Here is a 21,020-nt window from a genome sequence, read left to right on the forward strand (position 1 = left end):
CCAAGACTTTTCATGAACCCCCTTGAGCTTCGCCATGCAACCCGTACCATGCTATCTACTGCGATAAAAGAATCAGTGCTATCTATAACTATGTAATAACAACGAACCATCTCCACTGCCACCCTTGAGTCATCCCTTCAAGAAATAAGAAGGCCGAGATCAGTCGCCATCCCATACTACAGAGTGTAATGCGACTCCAAATTTTGTCGGTCTCGTTGCTGCATCTGGCCGACAAAGTTGCTAAACTCGGGAATTATTTGTTTGTAGATATCGATGACCTGAGAAACGTTAGCCTGTGTGATGAAGAAACAATTACAATGCAATAGGCACTGACCTTCTGGAAGACATCATGCAACTCCTGCCTGACTGGGCTCTTCAAGTCAATGTCACGATAACGGGCAATGGCCGTGAAATAGTTAAGCAACTCCTTCTCCATGGCCTGGGGGTTTCGTCCCACTATCATAGAAAATCCCTTGAAAGCTGTCGCCTTCTCCTCAGTTGCATCGACCTCGTTCATGATGCCGATCCATTCCTCTGCAAAAGTTGAAAGATGAGGTCCAAGCTGTTCCGAGTTCTCAAGGCCGAGGCGTCCCAAAGCCATGGCAGCATTTTCGTTCAGCGCTTTAGGAACACGAGGGTTGGTCATAATCTCAACAAACCGTTGAAGAAGCTCTTGAACCCATGGGCCCATGTGTTCCTTGTGTTGCATTGAAATTTCACCAACCGACCAGCAAGCATTGTTGACGACGCCAAACCCACTGTCCATATCCTCATCGAGGACGCTGTCCATATCAAGCTGCTTCAGCAAGATGGGGATGATTGTACCAAGGTAGGGCTGTAGCAGAGGATAGACGTATCTAGCGCAATCTCCCAGCAGTGCGTAGGCAGATTGTCGAACTTCGTCACTGGGGTCTTCCATACAGAAGCTGAGGAGCTCAAAGAAGGACTGTTGGGAACTCTTGACCAATGCAGCCGACTTGTCGTCGTTGAGAGCTTGAACGATGGCACTCAGAAGATCCAGACTTGTCACCAGGAAATCCTTGTCAGGCTGGTCAATTATGGGGTTGCCAGCAGCGGCCAAAGTCTGCTCAAGGTTGACGTGAATGATGTTGACGCATCGAAGGAAGATAGGCTCAGCATAGGGAGCGAACGCATCACCGAGTGCCATCGCCACATAAGAGAGGCACTCTAGAAGAGGGAACAACTCCCGTGACTGATCCGATACACGGTTGTATCGGTCGATCAAGGCAGGCATCAGCTTGCCAGACAGCTCAGGTGCGGCCATGGCAGGCCCAATATGCTCTGCCAGTGTCTGTACACAGTCGTAAAGAATGTACATGTTGCGATCCTTGTACTTGGCAAAGCAATGGACGAATTGCTGGATAATGGGGCCACAGTAAGGTTCAAGGATCTTACCTGCCTTCTCCTCGAGGTTGGCGAATGCCGATGCAGCAGCTTCTTGTACTTTCTTGTTCTTATCCAACATGTGGCGGAGAATACCGTCCATCAAAGGGAGGAAGAACTGATCCTTTTCTGTATCCTCCAGATTGGCAGCCCATGACGAATATCGACCAAGGGTCCAACAGGTGATCTGTCTCACAACAGGCTCCGAGTCTTCGAGAAGGGAGATGAGGTAAGGCACGAGCTCGGGCAAGTGAGGGACAACAACGTCCATGCATCCGTCAGCAACGGCACCCAAGGCGAGAACAGCAGCTTCTCGCTGAGGCCACTCGTCGTGCTTCAGATGCTGTGACAGATAGGGGAAAATGGCCTCGAAAACAGGTGATTGGAAGTCGCGGGCGAAAACATCGAGAGCAGCGGCGGAGCACTTGCGGATGGTCCACCGCTCGTCAGGGTTGGCGTCATCACCGTCATCGTAGTCATCGATTTCTCCCTCCTCGGTATCATCGTCCATTCCACCGAGCTTCTCGAACCCGTTTCCATTCTGGGCTTGATCGGCGGACTCGCTGACCTCACCATTGGCCTTTCGTGCAAGAGCCTTCTTGGCAAATGCAGGGCGGATATCCTCCTCACGATCCTCCTCCTCCTCGTCATCTGAAGCACCTCCAAGGAGGGCAATGTCCTCTCCACTGTAAACCATACATTCGAGGAGGACAGGAATAATCTTATTGATGTACGGCTCCAATGCCCTCCACAAATTGTCATGTTCTCCCACGGCGAGCCAGAATTCGGCCGCTTCACAGGCCAAGTCCTCATCGTCGCCTTTCTGCTGGGATATTATGTAGTCGACGAGGCCACTAATGTGCGGCTGGAGCTTGTCGGGCCGCGTCTCAACTAGGTGAACAAAGGCACGACACACTTGCCGTCGAACATCGACATTGTCATCGCTGGCCAGGACAAACAGATGCTGGAGGAGGTCATCGATGGAGTTGAGCATGGCCTGTGATTCTCGAGGCGTGAAGACGTTGATAGCAGTAAGCGCACCAGCCCTGACCTTGGGCAGAGGGCTCTTGGTGGCCGCGATAAAATGGGGGAGAACATAGTTGAGGGGCCGCTGGCCATTAACTTCCTTGGTCAACTGACGGAAGTTGTCCTCGCAGATCTTGGCCAGTGCAGACATGGCACCCTCTTGCGCCTCGTTCGAAGTTTGACCGGATGTGTTACCGACCAGGTCGAGGAGCTGAGGAAGTAGCTCTGGCCAGCTGAGCAAGCCTCCACGGCGGACAATTTCGGTAGCAATATTTCCAGCAAAGTTGCGGATCTGCGAGTTCTTGTCTTGCAAGCACATGGGGACTGCGAGCTTGATGAGCTGGAGGTTGGATTCGGGGATGGTCTTCCATTCGCTTCGAACATTATTCTTGAGCATTATGCCAGCGGCGGAGCGCACGAGGTGGAAATCTTGCTCGGAAAATTGAAGGCCATTGGGAGGTGAAGAGCTTGAGAAGAGATAGGCGAGATAGTTGTTGATGTCGGGCGAGTTCTTGGCTTGTTGAAGCATCTGCAAAGGATGATTAGCTGAGGGGCGGCGCAAGGATTGCGATGGGCAAGCAAAGTCTTACCAAGTCAGCCTGCTTCTGAGCACTTTTGTCGAAACCACTGAGGGAGTCTTTGAGGCAAGCAGCAAGCTGCTGCAGCGAATCGGGGGCGGGCTCCCAGGAGGACATGGTTGCGATAATGTTGACAACGTCTCTGAACGTCGCAGAAGGCGGATGTAGAGAAGAGGGGCGCAGAAGCGAGATGGAAACTTTGTGAACGACTTTCACATGAGCTAAGCTCCACAGCTCCTACTCGTCAACAGTTAGCAATGCGCAAACCTTGAGCCAGGGCAAGATAGAGATGACAATGGTGAAGGAGTCTGGGAGAGGGGAGAGACGAGAGAGCAGCGGTGGACTCTTGCTTGTATGTATAGTGGGATAGAGTATCCGTCCGTCGTCGTATGGGATGGCAGTGGGCGAGAAGCGAATGTGCCCCTCCGATACAGGGATGTGCAACACCGTGGGGCCACACTGCAAAGCTCAAGTCAACTTAAGTCTACTCACCCGGTTTGTTACTGAGACGCCTAGCAGCCTCGCCTTTGTTCCTTGGGATTGCTTATCGCGATCGTGATGGTAATATCAATGAAAAAGGATGACAGGGCGCTGTGCGTCTTGAGACGCAGCTGCTAAGAAAAAGACAATCGAGGGGGGAGAGGTTGATGCAGATCTCTCGAGTTAAAGTTGAAGAAGCTCAGCTGCCCACCAACAGTAGGGGACGAAGATTTTGGTGTAGTTTCGAGGAGAGAGCGGAGGCTCAAGGTCAAGTCAAGGGCATCCAACCAAGAAATTACCCCTTTCAGACTAGCGATGGCGAGATGAGAGACACAATCGGGGCGTGTCATGTATCAAACGCACTGTAAAGTAGCCTGGAACGCCCAATAAGGCCGTGCCAATCCAAGTTTCTAGTTGCGCGGGGTGCGATAACGATAACCCGCCTGCAGAAACCGAGAAAATTTGTCACTGAAGAAATGCAAGGCAGGTTCGGTTTCTTTGCTGCGGGGATCGCCGGAGCTAGAATAAACTGTTGGGTTCCATTCTATTTTATTTTAGAGCAGGAAAGAAATCTTGTCATCTTATACACCGTTCGTCTCGTCTCGTCTCGTTTCGTGCGTGGCTGTTTAGAAGAGTCGACAAGACGAAATAGCCGCTTGTATGATTCCGTTATCCAACCATTTCAACAACATCGATATGGCTCTGAATCATCCATTCATATTAACGCCTGCAACGGGCCGCGGCCCTGCCTGAGACAGCATCTAACGGCCTTGAGCTACCCGTAATACTGTGTTCAGACTCAGGCCATATTTGCAACTCTAGAAACTCAAATATCCATACCAACATCCATGTTTAGCTGGTTTCTTGCCTGGGTAGTCTCCCGTATGAACCGATAAACTATCCAGAGCATCACCCTTTATCTGATAGTCTAGTTTCACCAAAGCGTCGCTGCGGGATCAGTCTCGTTGTAAGTGCCGCGCAGCTTAGTGTTGCACCAGCCTGAACATTGTGTATCACTTGTGCGACACTATTTCCTGTCCGTCGCTGTCGCAATAAAGCGGTCTGCCGCTGACTTATGTCCGAGAAACACGGCGAGTCTGGTGGCCTTGTCCAAGCAATTTGGGAATACAAAGTCCTGAAGCAATGTAAGCCGTCGTCGTGGAGGCGAGATAGATACCTCGTGTACTCACAGACCCTTTATTGTTTCTCTTCGGTGTAATAAAAAAGGCACAACGATAACAAGCCCTCGGGGGGCAAGAAAACAGCGAACTTCACTGTAGGGTATCAAAATAAACTTGGTAAAAGTCATCCTAAGCTTAGGCTATATTACCTAAGTCTTTCTGTCATTTAGGATCGAGGTCGTTAGTTTTCTTTCCTCCCCTAGCAAGCCTCCTCAGCACAAGAACAGAAGGATTGGGTCTTATGGTGTTACATGCGCAATCCCGCCTGGTGACACACATTTGCCTCAAGACGTCTACCTCTGTGTGACTGCGGATTCATCCGGGATTGTTTGTGGTCCATGCCGTAATTCTCCCAGGACTCTCTTGACAGCCGTGTTACTCGGTGACATGATGAAGCTGTGCACCATAATTCTGAGTGGTTCTAGGTCTGTCGGTGAGAGTTCCTAGGATAGACATCAGGTATTGACGGAGAGACTAAGGTGGTGGGTGATGCAAGTCCGTAGCTCTTCTTCCAAGATTGACATTTGTTAAGTCTCAAAACTTCGTATTCCTTGACCTGGTTGCAGGCAAGGTGTCCTTATCCTATCAGGCTGCCGTTGACCTGGGGCCCGATAGCTGTAGCCTCTCTGACACAACCTGAGCAATGTTCTTGAAGGCCTCCATCTCCTCTTCCACCGTGCCTCCCATGCCCGCATTAGCAAAACTAATCGAGTTAGTGACGTACACCGGGAGCTGTGATTTCCGAGCCAAAAGCTTCGCCAAGCGTGTTGTAAACTCCACTGATGCCTCTGAAGAATAGAGCGTGGTAGATAATGGCTGTGCCTGGTCAAGTCGCTATGAAGGTCAGCAAAGTATTACCGGAACAGAAACGGGCCGTACTCACGTTGGGCAGGGCGTAGACAAAAGAGCCCATAGAGACAGGAGCAGCGAGCTCGTCTTGTGTCGCTGTTGTAAGGAATAGCACAATGGACTTTGCTTTGGTGGAAAGGCGGAGGTAGATGCGGGTGTCTAGAGAGCGGGGGAGGGGTACAGAGAGCTCAATTATGTCTGTAGCCATGATGTGTCTTATGAGGAAGTATCGCTTTATTCTCTTGGTGTAGCAGAAATCTCGTGATCCTAAGACGGCGAGTGAGAATCTTTGGTAGCTCTGAGTGCTGGGTGCGCGTGTGTGTGTGTTGCGAGTTAAAGTAGAAATCAATGTTTCGTCTCAGCGTCTGACGTAACTGAAGAAGTTATTAGATTTGCAGCCAAAACAACAATGCCGAGATTGTACTGGTACTCACTGGTATTAAAACAACGACCAGACGGCAAATAGCAAGCTAACAAGATGCTTGATGATGCTTTATTCAAGTTGTCGATTTGCTCAAATCCGCAATCACATGATCTCCTCAACCCCACGTAAACTCATTCGGAGGCCCGCATAAATCAGTGTCAACTTGTAGAAAGTGAGTGGCATGAGTCCATTCTAATCTTTTCATCAATTTTTACTCTCACGATTTCCCGAGTTCGCTAAATCACTTCTAAGAGCAGGGTTTGTGAGATCACCAAAAGTTGACCTTTGTGCTATATCCTCGACATTCCTCTCTACCCCTCCATGACCCTTACTTAAACGCAGCATATCAGAATCCATTTCTAAGCCATACAGTATGGCCGGGTCTGAAGATGGCCACCACATCGAAATTGTCTCAGATGACAGTGCATGGGCTGGAGTAGAGGACAATGCTGAAGATCCTGAAGAGGTTCGAGTCATATTCAGCGCCTTGGATTCATTCTTGTGAGTTATCCCAAGAAACTCACTTGAGTCGGATCATTCTCCTCTCGCTCTGTTGGCAAACCATACAAGGCCTCCAGCATCTGTGCAACACTATATGTAATCTGACTCAAGGGTGCTGTTCCTCATGCTGAACGTTTAATAGCCAATACGCAAAGGTATCTCACTTCAACGTCACACACCTTCGTCGTCAAGCCTTCTATGCTCTTCCTCAAGAACAATGGAAACTCTTGGCTGCACCTCCGTTCAACTTCCTAGACACTCTAGAGAAGACTGATGATGCAATTGATAAAAATGCTGAGCTGGCTCGTACCATTGCTTGTGTTGGCCTACAGTCATTTCGAATGATGACAACAGATCCCGAAGACCCAGAACCCAAGATGCCTCAAGAATGGGCCGGCGTCGCCAAACACTCTGATGTTGATAAGGCGAGGAGTACTATTCGTCAGTTCTACAGAGATTGGACCGAGGCGGGAGCTGCAGAGAGAGAAGCTAGCTATGGCCCCGTCATGAAAGCTCTTGCGGCAGAAAAGGAGAGATATCCGGATGGATCTCCTCTAAGCGTATTGGTTCCAGGCGCAGGTCTAGGAAGATTGGTATTTGATCTGGTTGCGAATGGGTATACCGCTGAAGGCAACGAAATCTCGTACCACCAACTCCTTGCTTCATCATACATTCTCAACTATTGTCCTGCGGCTGAACAGCATACTATTTACCCCTGGGTCCATAGTTTCTCCAACCACCTCACCCGAGCAAACCACCTCAGAAGCTATCGCGTTCCGGACATCCATCCAGCCTCCGTTCTAGCTGCCACAACTAATGTTGGAGAAATGTCCATGTGCGCCGCCGACTTTCTCTGCCTCTACTCTAATGAAGACCACGAAGCACAGTATGATGCTGTGGCAAGTGTCTTCTTCCTCGACACAGCGCCCAATCTGATTCGGTACCTGGAGGTCATACGGCACTGTCTTCGGCCTGGGGGTGTTCTCATCAACGTGGGGCCGTTATTGTGGCATTTCGAGAACAATGCGCCTGGTACTCATGGACAAGATGGTGAAGCAGAGCATGACCCAAAGAGTTCATCGGGCATTGCTGATCCAGGAAGTTTTGAGCTGGCCGGCGACGAAGTCATTGCACTGTTGGAGAAGATGGGATTTGTTGTTGAATGGCACAAGACTGGTGTCCATGCCCCGTATATTCATGATCCTGATAGTCTTTTGCAGTCAACGTATAGAGCAAGTACTTGGATGGCTCGAAAGCCATTGGAGCAAGGGAGTTCATGACGGTCAACCAATAACATCAAGGCTGGCACGGATAAAACAAATCAATAGACACCAAGAGGTATTTACCTTCTACTCAAATCCCTATAAATGAAGGGCCATTCTTTATCATACATTTCGCATCCATTGCCCCTACAGCTTTGACTTTGATTCGACCATGAGCTCGCCTCGCTGCCACAGGGCACCACCATCAATAGCAATTGTCTCACCATTAACATGAGATCCTGCCCGACTTGCGAGGTAAACAACCACACCAGCAATATCCTCAGGCTTGCCCAGTCGGCGCATGGGGTTACTGTTTGCGATCTCCTCAGCACCACCAGACATTTCCAGCAGACCATTGGACATCTTGCTAGGGAAGAAGCCGGGGCAGATAGAGTTGACGGTGATGTGCCTAGGGCCCAGCTCCATGGCGATGTTGCGTCCCAGATGCAGCACAGCAGCCTTGCTGGCGGAGTAACCATATGTGCCCTGCTTTCCAATTGTACCGACACCGAGTCCCGCAACACTGGCAGTGATAATCACACGGCTAGGATCCTGAAGAGAAGCGCTCTTCTCGAGGAGTGGTGTGAAAAGCCGGATCGTGTTGAAAACAGCCTTGACATTGAGGTCCATGACCTTGGCAAAAGCAGAGTCAGGATGCGTGTCAAACTGCTCGCCCCATGTAGCTCCAGCATTAGCGAAGAGAATATCGACGCGGTCAGTGTGCTTCTTGACCTGCGCGAGAAGACTCTCTACGCCCTCGAACTTGGATGAGTCCGCGGGAACTGAGATGGCAACAGCACCAGGAGCCAGGTTGGGGAGAGCATTGAGAGCTTTGCATGCTTCTTCACAGGCAGCGGCCTTACGGGATGAGATGAAGACCTTTGATGCGCCTGCTTGGAGGAACCTGAGGCAATGTCAGTCGCGCTTATAGACAAATCGTAATGAATGACTTACGCAGAAGCCGCGTGCAGACCCAGACCGCGAGAACCACCGGTGATAACGGCGACCTTGCCCTTCAGGGAGAAAAGCGAAGGGAAATCTTCCAACTGAGCTTCAGCCATTGTTTTGTGTTTGTATTTGTTGTTGTAAAAAGGGAAATGGACAGATAGTACAAGGGTAGAAGGGATGACGTATAACGGGTCGTGTGGTGTGATGGAATAGTCCTACTACTTTTACAATGAGATCAAAGCAGAAATATTTTACTCGAATATTGAAGGATGAAGAGATCTTTTATAGGAAAGAGAACTGATTAGCAATGTCTCCCCTTGATCTTGGTGACGAGCGTCGAGCCTCGGAGTTTTGTCTGCGCTGGGGTATGTCCGGGGTTCATTAATTAAGCCTCCGGTTGCGGGGAAAAAGATGCCGAGGCACAACGTCCGGTGGGTGGGTCTATCTCGGTAACCTCACACACAACAAGGCTCTTCATTCATTCATGTTTATATAATAAGGAGCCTTTCCTTGTAGACATAACTTCGTGTATTCATTCTGATATTTGCACTGGACTCGTACCAAAGAGACACCCCTCAGCGTCTCCAAAAACGGGACACTGCCTCGTAAATGATTGTGATGCCAACCAGGCATTTGCAACTTATCATAAAATCCAGTGAAGCCCTTCTGAATCATATCTTTCATTAAACCGATTGGAAAGCCTCTGGAAGACTATCTCGAAACTTAGGAAGAGAAGGAGCGAGGAGACAATGAAACAACAAGAAGAAGAAAAATCCAAACTCAGCATATTTCATGAATATCTTTATCAACATATCGGGAATTGTGTGCTGTTCCACCAAATCTTGCTGTCAAGTTGTATAAAAAGATCTTGCCCAACACAATAGAGTACTTAGAAACACTTTCCGAATTGTTGGAGACCTTGAGAGAAAAAACAATCCAAAAATCCGAACCAAGAACAAGGAGAAAATGGCCACCTTATGTAAACGCACATTAGTGAACTGCGCGCCACTTGCGAGGGTGTTCGGTTTCCAACCAAGAAGCTACCTTGATACTTTAGGCAGCATGTTTGGAAAGATGAGCATAACCCATACCGTATCTGTCTCGAGATTGCGAAGCTGCCGAGACAAGTTTCGCAGGTGCATGCCAGAGAAGCTGGCTGCTCCTGAGGAACGTATATATGCAGGTGTCATTGATGACACCCGATGTAGGGACCTGCTTACACAGGCACCTTAAAACGTGAATGTTAGAGCTGTTCGCAGGATCATGGTCTGCGATGCTTCTTCTTTACATGCGTCTTCTTTGCCCAGCTAGCGTTGACCGCTTCGGTGACAGTATCCCAGTCTGAGGTCACCACTCGACCGATGAAGAGCACTTTGACATTATGTTCCACCGTCGTGAGTTTTGAGTAATTAACTCGGGACTCTTTTGCGATTCGCTCATCCGGCTCGTGGATGTGCACACGAACAGGAGGATATCCAAGCTCTGGCTCGCCAGGTAGGGCGGTAGGGTTTCGATTGCTACTCTCAACAACAATTCCGTGTTGCTCAGCCTTGACGCCACTCTTTTTACAGCCTTTTTTACCATAGGTAGAGATAGGTCTAAAATGTTAGCACGATTCCGGGCTCAAGCGCTGATAGGACATTACACTTACATGCAAGTGCAGTGGCCACGATCGTTTGCGACTACGATGAACCGACGGAAATGAACAAATATTTGACCGCCGTACCGGTCGCGATATACCGTTTCTTCAACTACACTGCCTCCTCCTGCTGGCTCCGGCCAGAGGACTTTAAAGACCTGTTGGGCGGTCAGCATAGTTTTATAGAGTCTGGGGTGAGTCGCTTACCTCGCCGGGTTGGAACATGTGAGACTGTGCAACACGATAACCTAGCATCAAGTTAGTTTAACCCTGAGTTACATAGAATAGATAATCATACGTGGATCTAGAGTCTCTGTTTCACCGCCAGTGCCTACAATGTGCTCTTGGTTGGTGGAGGCCACAGCTGGCCCGGGATCCTCTTCCTCGTCTTGAGCTACTATGGGTGTTAGAAACCTCAAATTAAATTACAGTTCAGTCTCCAAGTCACGTACCATAGGGGGTGTATGCAGCAGATGACGACTCGCCACCTCGGTATTGATCTCGCGAATACTGTCGACTTTGAGCAAGGGCTGCCTGAAGCTCCGGGTCTTCCCCCTCGACTGAGCCACTTGCATAGGGCTGGTTGGATGCAGAATCTCCTATGGTTGAGCAGGCTTTGTCAATACTAATACTCGGATTGATATAGAGCATTTCGCATACCTTGAGTAGCTTGTGACAACATGTAATACTGGCCAGTATTCGGGTCATAATCTGGCTAAGTTAGCAATCTTTCCCATCAGGACTCCGCCAACTCTCTGCTTACTTACAAGTTTGTTCTGTTTGTTGAGTGGTTGTAGATGCAGATGGTCTCCGTTGACTATGACGATTTTCATAACCGTGTTCATCAACCTCGTCAATGGCTTCCTGAGCGGGTGCCTTGCCTTTCCCACCAGAGGACTTGGACGGTTTCGATTTCGACTTTGATGAACTGCTATGCGACCTCGATGATTTGGATTTTACTCTCGACGATGAGCCGCCCGTGACATATTCATTATCTAGACCATCCAATACGTTAGCACATTTAAGAGCCGACGAGGTGGAATGGAGCCAAGCGGCTTATGTTGAAAAATCAGGGGACCAGCACAGGTCAAAACGTACTGTCGTGCTCGTCTCCAGCCGCTTGTTCAGGGCTCTGTATGTTGACTGAACCAAACTGCTGGGTCACCTGGTCCATCTGGTCCATCTGTTGAACTTGTGCAGGGACTTGCACAGGAGTTCGGGGGACCTCTCTATTCTGAGCAGACTCATATTCGCTCTGCCATTGGATATCAGAGTTGCCTATGCGACTTTGGTTAGTAAGTCTGGAAGAGAGACCGGAAGACTAGATAGAAATACACACCGGCAGCGTCTACTCTTTGGCGATAATATTGCTGGTAGTCTGGATTCCATATCCACCTAGACCACTCGCTCCATCCTGGTCTGCTTGTTTGATACATAGTAGCATTTTGCGCATGCAAACAACGCGTCTAAATACCACAAACCGATTGCAGATTGGAATAAATATGTTTAACGAGGAGGAGATTTAGATAGGTACGTAGTTGATACACCCACCAAGTGTGAAAACTGACGTGGATATATGATACCGCAGTGATTAATATGCGAAACGTCAAACGCGCGAAGAATGCATAAGTATTTTGCACCGCTAGGAACGAGGAAGTGTTTGATGTAAAGAACTATGAGTTCTTTCGCCTCCAAAGCTCGAGGCCTTGTTAGTTGTTCAGAACGTAACGAACTGAAGTAGAGCGGTACCGACAACTGGGGAGATGGTGGGTTGGGGGCTTTTGTAGAAATAAGCAAGAGTACAGTACAGTGGAACTGCAAAGCCGAGAAGTTAGCTGGCTAACCCAAAAATGCGGCTCAGCTCTTGATTCGGGATGGATACTGGATAAGGGTTGCACGAGGACGAAGACCCGGGCTCTCGTTGGGTTTCCTTGGGGTGCGTTGGCGTAGATCGGGATAGAATTGGATTGATTGTTGTAGATGCAAGTACTCGAGAGATTCCGCTGAGACGGCTGTCTCGTCTTTGCTTTAGTGCTATACCGGCTTCCTGTATCTGGGCGAGGTTGACCAGTGTCCTGTAGGGATTTGATGCCTGTGGCGTATGTAGGTCGGGGTAGGCAGGTGAGATTCTGCCGCCAAAACTAGGATTGTTGCTTCAGAGTTGCATAAAGTATGCTGAAGGGGTATCTCGTGCGCCTCTTGTGGTGCTGCTGCTGGTGAACTAGGAGTCAGAAGCAGTTGTTGAAGGCGGGTTGGTCGAGGTGGTGGTACAACAGGAAGCCTAGCATCTACCCGCAGGATACGCGATGATGACAACCAAATACCAGCAATAAGAAAGGCAGAAAAACTGCTTGGCTGCAGGAGTTACAGGACTGCCTGAAGGAATGGCGTGCAGCCTGATGTCAGTCAGCTGGAGCAGGAGCTGGAGCTTTGAGTCACAGCAAAATCTCCCAGTTCCGGTCAACCTTTGAAGAATAGATCGGTACGGGAAACAAGAGGTAGAAACCGGAAGGGCTCAGAGGGTGGACAACTGAGCGGCAACCGCAGCTTATCAGTCGCTTCTGACTATGCAGTCCAGCATCTCTTTAATGTCGCGCATCAGCCAGCGAGTAACAGAACGAGTCGAGTGGGGATGGATGCAACAAGTGGAGGAGGTGGACTCATGGAGGGGTTCTCGGAGGAGTCGAGCTGCAAACTCGCATGACGAGACCCTTAGCAAGCAACTGAAGAAGGAAATAAGGGAAAGGCCTGAAGGAGATGCAGTTCCGTCCAAGATAACACCAGCTGAGACGTCGAGTTGCGGGCTCGAGAGGGCAGAGAGCAGGTGAATCATATGGGCTTTTCATGCTGAATAGACACTGAACGTAACCTGCAAGACACGCCCCTCTCCTTCGAATACACAGTCCAAGATGGAACGGACATGGGCAATATGCAAAGAGCCGAGAGCGTATTGGACCAAAGTGGGTGAATTGGAGGGGAGTGAGCGATTTTGGAAGGCGTCCATCGGGAATGTCTGTCTGCAGGGTGTTGCTGTTGGTGTCGAGGTAGAGTTACAACGACGAGGCTCTAGTAGCATCTGCTAAGCTAAGTTAGCACGGGATAAGTGGATGGGAAGAGCACAGTGTGTGTTTGAGCATCCACCATTAGTGGAATCTGAGCTGGCCTCAAAAGTCTGGTGACCGGGCAAGCTCAGTCAAGACAAGTCAGGCCAAGCAGGCTCGCGATGAGGCGTAACTTAAATTGACAAGCTCCCGTCCGTTCAACGTTTTATTATGATCCAATGACGTGGATATTTTTCCTTCTTCTCTCCACCGTTTGTTTATACGGGACATCATAATTTTTGATAATCAGGCTGCATTAAGTACCCGTCCGTCGCCGAGAGGACCTCCACTCCTTAACAGCCCCCCAGTATTGTCTGACACGGTCACTACCTATCACTGGCCCAGCAATTCCTGCACAATCTGTGTAGACTCATAGCTCCCCCTCCCTCGCTCTGCTGTCACGTTCTTATTTGGTCAGTCCAGATCATGAGATGACAAGTGCTAGACTTGCTTTGTCGCGTAATCGCCAATGGATAAATCAGAAGCTCCCACATGCATTTTCCTCACATTCAGGCGCTAACTGTCGCTAGCCTTTAGTGGCCGCTGCCCCCCGGACGCCGGGATGTTTCCCCTAGAAACTGAACCTTGTTGTGTGTCACCATCTCATTCCAACGCGCAAATCAGCCGCCAGAGAGCTATGCCGTCCGCCCCAAGTTATGCTATCTCGCCAAATGAAGAAAAAGCAAATCAAATCCCTGGCTGTCTTCATTTCCTTGTCATCTCCCTTTCCCTCTCCCTTTCGTCGACAGTCATTGCAAAGAGCCTCAACGATCGACTCAGCATTGATCGTCGCATCCGTTTATCTGAAAGAGAGAAATGGACAGGCCGCCTCCAGTTCTAATGAGTTCGTCTCCTTATCTTAGCTCTGTTGATCTTACGTACGTCGATGGAGGCCGTAGCGTACGACAACCACAACCACTCGAGCTACGCCCGAATCCACCAAAAATCGCATCACCAATATCCTCATTCTTCAACCTCGCCTCTTCCCGTGCCTGGGACCCATGGCAATTCCCGCTACCGGCATGAGCTTGAGGGCGAGGGACATTATCCGATCCACGATGCTCTACCGCCATCAAACCCGATTCATGTCTCGACAAGCTTCCCTATGTCTGAAGTTGAGACGGTGTTTTCCAACAATCAAGCACCGTCTACTCAGGCCAGCGTAATAGACATGTCGGGTCCGCCTCCGCCTTCTCATCCTCCTCCACCATGGAAACCTGGCCTTGACAATCCGCCTCCTCCACCACCGCCTCCGCCACCTCTATTCTATCTTCGACCTCCAACTGTATCATCGCCATCATCCCCGCACGCGTCAAGTCGCCCCTCGTTCTATCTACCACCGCCTCCGCCTCTACCTCGACCACCACCTGGCAATTTCATCGCCAATACAAATCTACGTCCACCATCGACATACAACCTTGACACGGTTCCACTTCCACAGCGGCTATCTCAGCAGACATTGCCGACGCCACCACCTCGGATGACCTTCAGTTCTGCACCCAATTCTCCAGGTGATGTGCCCACTCAGACTCAAACACCAAATTTGAGACCACCGAGAGGATTTTGTAGCTTCGGACCACCACACAGCGCCCATCAGTCGGGAAGTAAGAGTAACCTGGCAATCCGGCTGGCCCCAAAAGCATTAACTCAGCCCGAACTTCGGGATACCGCTTCTCCATCTCAATCTTCAAACCATACAATCCCGAGGTTGATTGATGATGAGGTATCTTTCTCTGATTCTCTGTCCGATGAGGACTCTCTTGTCCTCCGAAACTCGCGTCAGTTTCCCCCTCTGTATCCTACAGCATCCAATTTGAATCCACAAGGAGGAAATCGCAAGACTTCTATGACAACTCGTATAACCAACTGGATATCTGAATACGAGCGTGATCGCGCCCCGAAAGATCGCCTAGAACTGAGCACCAGCCTCGATCCTATCTTAGAAACCACCAGGGGTAGCAGAAGTCATCGATCGAAAGGGTCTGCCCCTCCTGAGGATACTCTAGAGCTGCTCTGGGTTAAACTCAAAGATCAACGGGTCAAGTTGAACGACATCAAGAGCCAAATGGCCAAGAAGCGAAAAAGACTACGAGAGTTGAGGAGACAGAGGGACGATGCAGACAATACATTCATGGGTGTCGTTCGACCTATGCTGATTGCTCAACAAGGGCAGATAGTAACAGGACCTGCCGCTCTGGAACGGCATCTGGCAGAGCTGCAGCGGCTGAGAACTGAATACCAAGCCTATGAAAACGATTACGAAGATCTTGAGATCACCTTGGATGAAGAAGAGGAAATTCTCAACAGGCTGGAGATTCGATTCTTTAGCTTGCTCGCGGTTGGCCAAGCCGTTCCTCTCGAACAGCCTGCCGAAGACGACAAAAAGCCTGAGGAAGACAAGAATGTTCCCAATGATCTAATAGGCATATCTCCTGATGGCCCATCCGAGGATCTGCATCCCAAGTATCTGGACCTCATGGCTGCAGTCGGTGACCTTGAGAACGCCAAGGAAGAGCTTGACGAGCTACTATTTCTCAAGGAGCAGCATGAGGGAGAATTAAAGATGAAGGCAGCCGCGGGTATGGACTTGAACGAGGCTGAGATCGAATTCTTCGATGAATTTCCGCTGGAAGAGCAAGAAATGCGCAATAGTGTCACCAGCCTGCAGCGACAAGTAACTGATCTCCGAAAGCTGTGCGAGGAAAAGGGAGTGATGCAAAAGCATTTGTCGTCACGCGTTGCTTATCTCCTCAATCCTGAAAATGGGTACGAGGACATAGAACTCGATGACGCCTCCGTGATCCTGCGCAGCCGGACAGACCTGGCACATCCCACATTTCCTGTTCTTCTGAGCCAGCCTGAACACGTTATGGCTGACGAATTCCCCCTCACACCGCGTGATGCACTCAAGGCAGCAGCAGCCCTACCGGTGACTGACCCGGTGAAACCAAGCCGCATGCAGCTCGCGTCCAAGGAGTATTCAATCGATCGGCTCATGCTGGATCATGGCGAGGGTGGCAAGGGTGATTTTATTAATAGATGGCTTTTGCACCAGCTTAGGCTATCGTCAGTGAATGCGCTGCTTCTCCATACAACCTTCACCAAGAGTCGGGGACTCAAGATCCGTGATCTTGATCGCTGGCAGAGTGATGTCCTGCACTATTGGTGGAACGACGAGGGTGCAGAACTACCAGAAGACATGATGCAGCTTGTAACAAGCGAACACTCGAATGACGGTTCAAGAATTGGAACGAACCAGCTCTCAAGGGCAGTGACCTATACCCCAGGCGTGTCGGGCGGTAGACAAAGTCTATTGACCTCGAGCAGTGTCGCACACTCTACCTGGTGACGAGATTGCCAATGCTGTGAGGCTATGGCTATATTCATTCTGTTGTCTCCATCCTTTTGCTTCCCTTCTCTCTCTTGTTTTCATTTTTGTCAAAATATGTTTCGGCTTCCATTTGGTGGTCAAAGATGGTTATCTGCTTATCTTCAGGTTAAGATCTGAGCAGACCAGTTCCAGTCTGGTGCAAAACAGGACTAGGCAGAAACCTAGGTCAGCACGGTATTCTTGAGTCTCTTTTTTCTACTTCTTTCAGCGTGTTTCTGTTAACGTTTGCTGTTTTTTGGTTTGTTTCTGGCGCAAGCAATGCCATATACCCCATTCTTGTTGTTATTGGACTTTGAGAAAGGAGGTAATGTATCCGGATGTTTATACCCTTGGGCTGGTATTATGGAAAAGAGTATGTAGATTGGTTAAAGTTCTTGTTTAAAAGGTGAAGATAATAAGGGTTATTTGACTGGTTGGCGTGTGGTGTTTTGAGTAGTGGAGGCGAGCATCATTATTATTTGCGTGGTGTATTATGTATGCGTGATGTTTGATGTTTGATGTTTGATGGTTTGGGGTGTTGTTGGTCTTTATAGAGAGAAACTAACTAACTACTTGCCGAGTAGTGGAAATGGCCTCTGAATTGTCACGAGAATGGCTCGAACCGTTCCATTGTAATTCTTGCTCTTTTCATACTGTAGTTTCCCCACCACGAATGAATAGTTCCCGCAAACAGGCGGGCCCTGAAGCTCTAACGGTGGGCCCGCGGCCACGAGATGAGAGGGTTCGGGACGAGCCTCGCGGGGGGAAGGGGGGGAGAGATCCAAATTACTCCACTTTGACCGTCTAGCGACGGAAGAAAAGGAATTGCTTGTTTGTACTGGTACTTGGACGCCATCCAAGCCCCTCTCGGTTCGCCCAAGTGAAGGTGGGGGAGTGTGCATCAAACGGCCGAGAGGAGGAGGCATGTGACTAGGAACTACCTCCTCGTTTGTGATTCTGATTCTGATTTTGATTTCGACTTCGGTTTTGGTTTTGGTTCTGGTTCTGGTTCGGTCTGGCTTGGTTGGTTCCATCATGTGGAAAATGGGTGTCATTTTCTTACTGTCTCATTTGTCATGTCGTGCCACTGCGGCAAGTCTCATTTGTTTTTCTGGCTCATGGGTTTGTATGAAACTTTGGTTTGGTAAATTACAAAAATGTGTTAGGCGCTCAGGATTGATTGGCGAAGGCTCTATGTGCAGCTGAGGTGCTGAGACAAAGCGCCCGTGCAGTAGCAGCAAATGGAGCACAATTAATCTCCTCAAAGTGCGCTGTACTGTACTGTTTGTAGGTGTGCCAGAGATGGATGACCAAGTGTTTTGACTAACAATGATTTCCCCATCTTAGCATTTTACCCCGTAAGGCTGGGGGACGGGACGGGATGATGTGACACGCTTGTAAATGTGCACATCTTGTTTATGACAGTGAACGATCACGACATTTACAATGGAGGTCATCGCCTTAAGCAGAGTCTGCCTACCTTATTTTTATCGATAGCTTATCAAAGTGAAACAGAAATTGAACCATATAATTCACTCTCAAATAACAGCAGATAGCCCAGTCCAAAGGTACTAGGTAAGCTACCCCATATCAGCACAGTACAATCACCAGACTAACCATAAAACCACATGCAAAACATACTTCCCCACGTTTTCCAGGCCAGACCCTTCATAAGCCGCTTCATACCGGCCTTCCACCAAGCCATTCTCGTGGGGGCTCATCCCCTCGAGCCGTCCCCGACGTCATACAGCTGTTGGAAAGGGTGCGTTGCGATAATGCTCGGATTCCCAAAGCCAGAGGAGAACAGGTCGCGATGTTTGTGCGGCTCTGCTATATGGCTGAATGGGAACGATTTGCACCATTCTGGGGATGACGTGCATGCTGGTATCTTCACGAGGGTAAAAATCGGCTTGTTCAACTTGAGCTGAGAGCCCAAGGTCTCGAACAAAGTGGTCTCCATACCTTGCTGCTGGTTCTGTGCTTTGGGGGACTTCATGTTGGTGTTGAAGTCTATATCGACCTTGGGTCGGCCTAAGCCTCACACTTTTTAGCGTCAAATATAGTATGCCTTGACTTTCCGGGGCGCTTTGATGTTTCTGATAAGCCATGATCTCCTGAGAGGGACAGGAACTTGGTACATGGTTGTGTCCTACGTGGTGTTGCACATATCCGCACTGGGCCACTTGTCACGATCACAACATAGCAAGTTGGTATCTCATGGTTACTAGGTAGAGATAATTGTACTGGAAAAGCAATTAGAGGTCCTGATCCTTTGTATCCTTGGATTATCCAAACTGGCCTAATTCTGTTCCAACACATGCCTCCGATCACTCCCCTCTGGATACTCGTCTCATTACAGTATGTAGGTGAACAGAAATAGGAGCTTCTTCATGCACTTCGAGTAAGCTTGGCCTTGAATCCGAGGTGACTGAGAACATAGGTTCGCCGTTGGGGTCTGGCGTCTTTGGAGCATCACTAGCCTCAGCATCGTCACCAGGTGGCTGCTTGGCCCAGAACTTCCACTTGCTCTTTTTCTTCGGTACATCTTCAGCTTCAACAGGTGGTTGTTCTTTCGGCTGTTCGTTCTTTTTGGATTTTCCGAGTCCCAAGCCTTGACTGATGCGTCGCCAAGTTGTGCCGTTGTTCACAGTTTTCTTGGTCAATTTGTCACCTGCAACCTTGGTTTTGTCTGGCTGAGGTTCTAGGACTATGTCGACTGGGGTTTCTATATGCTTGGAAGATCGCAGACACCTTGTATTTGTGCTACTACGTCTTTCGTTGCGCTGCGGTTGACGATGGCTAGAGTGAGCATGGCGACCACGGCGTCCACGATGAGAACGTCTGTAGCGGTCGCTTGGGTTAAACCTCTCTTCAGGGGTCTTAAACTTCCCCTGCCGTCGTCGATGATAGCGCATGGCTTCCTCATTGACTGATGGTGGCCTTGTCCCATAGGAAGATTCCGGGGTGTGCACATGCGAGAATCGTGAATGATGATCATCGATCGAGTCCTTGTCTAACCCAATGGAAGATTCAGAATAAGGGGTCCAAGGTAAAGAAGGACGGCTAGAGAGCGATGGATCACGAGACTGATCGGAAGAATAAGTGTTGCTCGGAAGAGTTGTGTGGTTGTAGGTACTTGAAGGGATCGTAGGATTATCTGCTGCCGTGGCTGCCGCTACGACTGTCCCTAGTCCTACATCTTCCATGGCTGGGAGATAGAACTACAATAGGTAATGGTAGAATGAAGATATAAAAATTTGTCCATCTGAGTGTTGGGATGGAATTGAAGCCAGGTGTTGGGATAATAGAGGTTTAAGGTAGCTTTGGTAAGATTGTCTGTATAAGAGAAGGAGGTCCCCTTACTTATAACAGCCAGGGGATGTTTTACTGCCTTCCTAGATTTGTTTATTGGATACCGTGTCGGCGAATGTCAGTGTTCCAAGGTAGGGAGGTAGGTACTAGGTAGGTAAGTAAGTCTACCTTAGTACCTAGTAGGTATAGGTAGGTAGGTACCTTACCTAGGTAGAGAGCGCAAAAAGCCCATCTACCTTGTGGAAAGTGAGGGTGGCTCGTGTGTACAGTGTTCTATGCCCTCTCCCGTCATGCTGAAGCAAAACGAGGCATGATCAAAGTACACCATGAGTTTCCTTTGCGGATATCGATCCCAGAGTGTTAACACCATCTCTGAAAAGGTTCCACGCAGTTGGTCAACACATCTTTGCTGGGCAGTGAAGTTTCTTAAGAACTCGGTATAAGAGGCTCTGTACCCAGACTAACAACAACAAATCTTCAGTTCAGACGGAATTTTCCCTAAATGCATGTATCGAGCCAAATGATCCCCAAGCACCATTGGCTTCAAGTTGCGGTCATATTGATTAGTGACAAGGCCTATCATGACATGATATTCCCTAAGGTATTTGTGAATTGCTCATATCTCAAGACCTCGTGACCGCTCCCTCGGGATAACACGATTCTTCACAGGCCGTACGAACCAGGTGAACAGGAATCGTTGGTTCCCATTGCCAATCCATGCGTTCTACATCTTGCCCATCGATACCAACCTCCAAGGTAAACTCGAGCACACGTGTATGGAAGTTACCAACACGATAGCAGGACTCTCGCACCTCTGCCGATATATCTTTATATTTATTGCAGACGGCGTTATGCAGTACTATCAACGTTTTCTGGATAATGTTGCAAACCTGGCCCTCCTGGGGTTTCTCGATGGTTGTTAATCTGCTGGTCAGCATAAGATCG

The 21,020-nt window shown here is 49.3% G+C and overlaps 7 protein-coding genes across 7 annotated transcripts; 2 read left to right on the top strand and 5 right to left on the bottom strand.

The window, feature by feature from the left end:
* Positions 1 to 176: 176 nt before the first annotated feature.
* Positions 177 to 3,125, bottom strand: FPRO_11818 (uncharacterized protein; the record flags this gene model as incomplete). Its single annotated transcript, XM_031221334.1, has 3 exons — positions 177 to 278; positions 335 to 2,959; positions 3,021 to 3,125. 3 exons carry the CDS (start codon positions 3,123 to 3,125, stop codon positions 177 to 179), a joined length of 2,832 nt encoding a protein of 943 aa, XP_031086904.1.
* A 2,129-nt stretch (positions 3,126 to 5,254) lies between these two features.
* Positions 5,255 to 5,726, bottom strand: FPRO_11819 (uncharacterized protein; the record flags this gene model as incomplete). Its single annotated transcript, XM_031221335.1, has 2 exons — positions 5,255 to 5,503; positions 5,553 to 5,726. The coding sequence occupies 2 exons, from the start codon at positions 5,724 to 5,726 to the stop codon at positions 5,255 to 5,257; spliced, it is 423 nt and encodes a 140-aa protein (XP_031086905.1).
* A 589-nt stretch (positions 5,727 to 6,315) lies between these two features.
* On the top strand, positions 6,316 to 7,723 carry FPRO_11820 (uncharacterized protein; the record flags this gene model as incomplete). Its single annotated transcript, XM_031221337.1, has 2 exons — positions 6,316 to 6,443; positions 6,586 to 7,723. 2 exons carry the CDS (start codon positions 6,316 to 6,318, stop codon positions 7,721 to 7,723), a joined length of 1,266 nt encoding a protein of 421 aa, XP_031086906.1.
* A 129-nt stretch (positions 7,724 to 7,852) lies between these two features.
* Positions 7,853 to 8,766, bottom strand: FPRO_11821 (putative NADPH-dependent beta-ketoacyl reductase (rhlG); the record flags this gene model as incomplete). The annotated part of the gene is made up of 2 exons (XM_031221338.1): positions 7,853 to 8,609; positions 8,660 to 8,766. The coding sequence occupies 2 exons, from the start codon at positions 8,764 to 8,766 to the stop codon at positions 7,853 to 7,855; spliced, it is 864 nt and encodes a 287-aa protein (XP_031086907.1).
* Positions 8,767 to 9,706: 940 nt separating this feature from the next.
* On the bottom strand, positions 9,707 to 11,728 carry FPRO_11822 (uncharacterized protein; the record flags this gene model as incomplete). The annotated part of the gene is made up of 10 exons (XM_031221339.1): positions 9,707 to 9,865; positions 9,942 to 10,251; positions 10,305 to 10,450; positions 10,500 to 10,540; positions 10,591 to 10,689; positions 10,745 to 10,891; positions 10,953 to 11,003; positions 11,060 to 11,287; positions 11,391 to 11,570; positions 11,632 to 11,728. The coding sequence occupies 10 exons, from the start codon at positions 11,726 to 11,728 to the stop codon at positions 9,707 to 9,709; spliced, it is 1,458 nt and encodes a 485-aa protein (XP_031086908.1).
* A 2,551-nt stretch (positions 11,729 to 14,279) lies between these two features.
* On the top strand, positions 14,280 to 16,742 carry FPRO_11823 (uncharacterized protein; the record flags this gene model as incomplete). The annotated part of the gene is made up of 1 exon (XM_031221340.1): positions 14,280 to 16,742. The coding sequence occupies one exon, from the start codon at positions 14,280 to 14,282 to the stop codon at positions 16,740 to 16,742; it is 2,463 nt and encodes an 820-aa protein (XP_031086909.1).
* A 2,348-nt stretch (positions 16,743 to 19,090) lies between these two features.
* On the bottom strand, positions 19,091 to 19,969 carry FPRO_11824 (uncharacterized protein; the record flags this gene model as incomplete). The annotated part of the gene is made up of 1 exon (XM_031221341.1): positions 19,091 to 19,969. One exon carries the CDS (start codon positions 19,967 to 19,969, stop codon positions 19,091 to 19,093), a length of 879 nt encoding a protein of 292 aa, XP_031086910.1.
* Between the last annotated feature and the right edge of the window lie 1,051 nt (positions 19,970 to 21,020).

This window comes from Fusarium proliferatum, assembly GCF_900067095.1.
Source record: "Fusarium proliferatum ET1 genome assembly, contig: FPRO_scaffold010, whole genome shotgun sequence".
Lineage (NCBI taxonomy): Eukaryota > Fungi > Ascomycota > Sordariomycetes > Hypocreales > Nectriaceae > Fusarium > Fusarium proliferatum.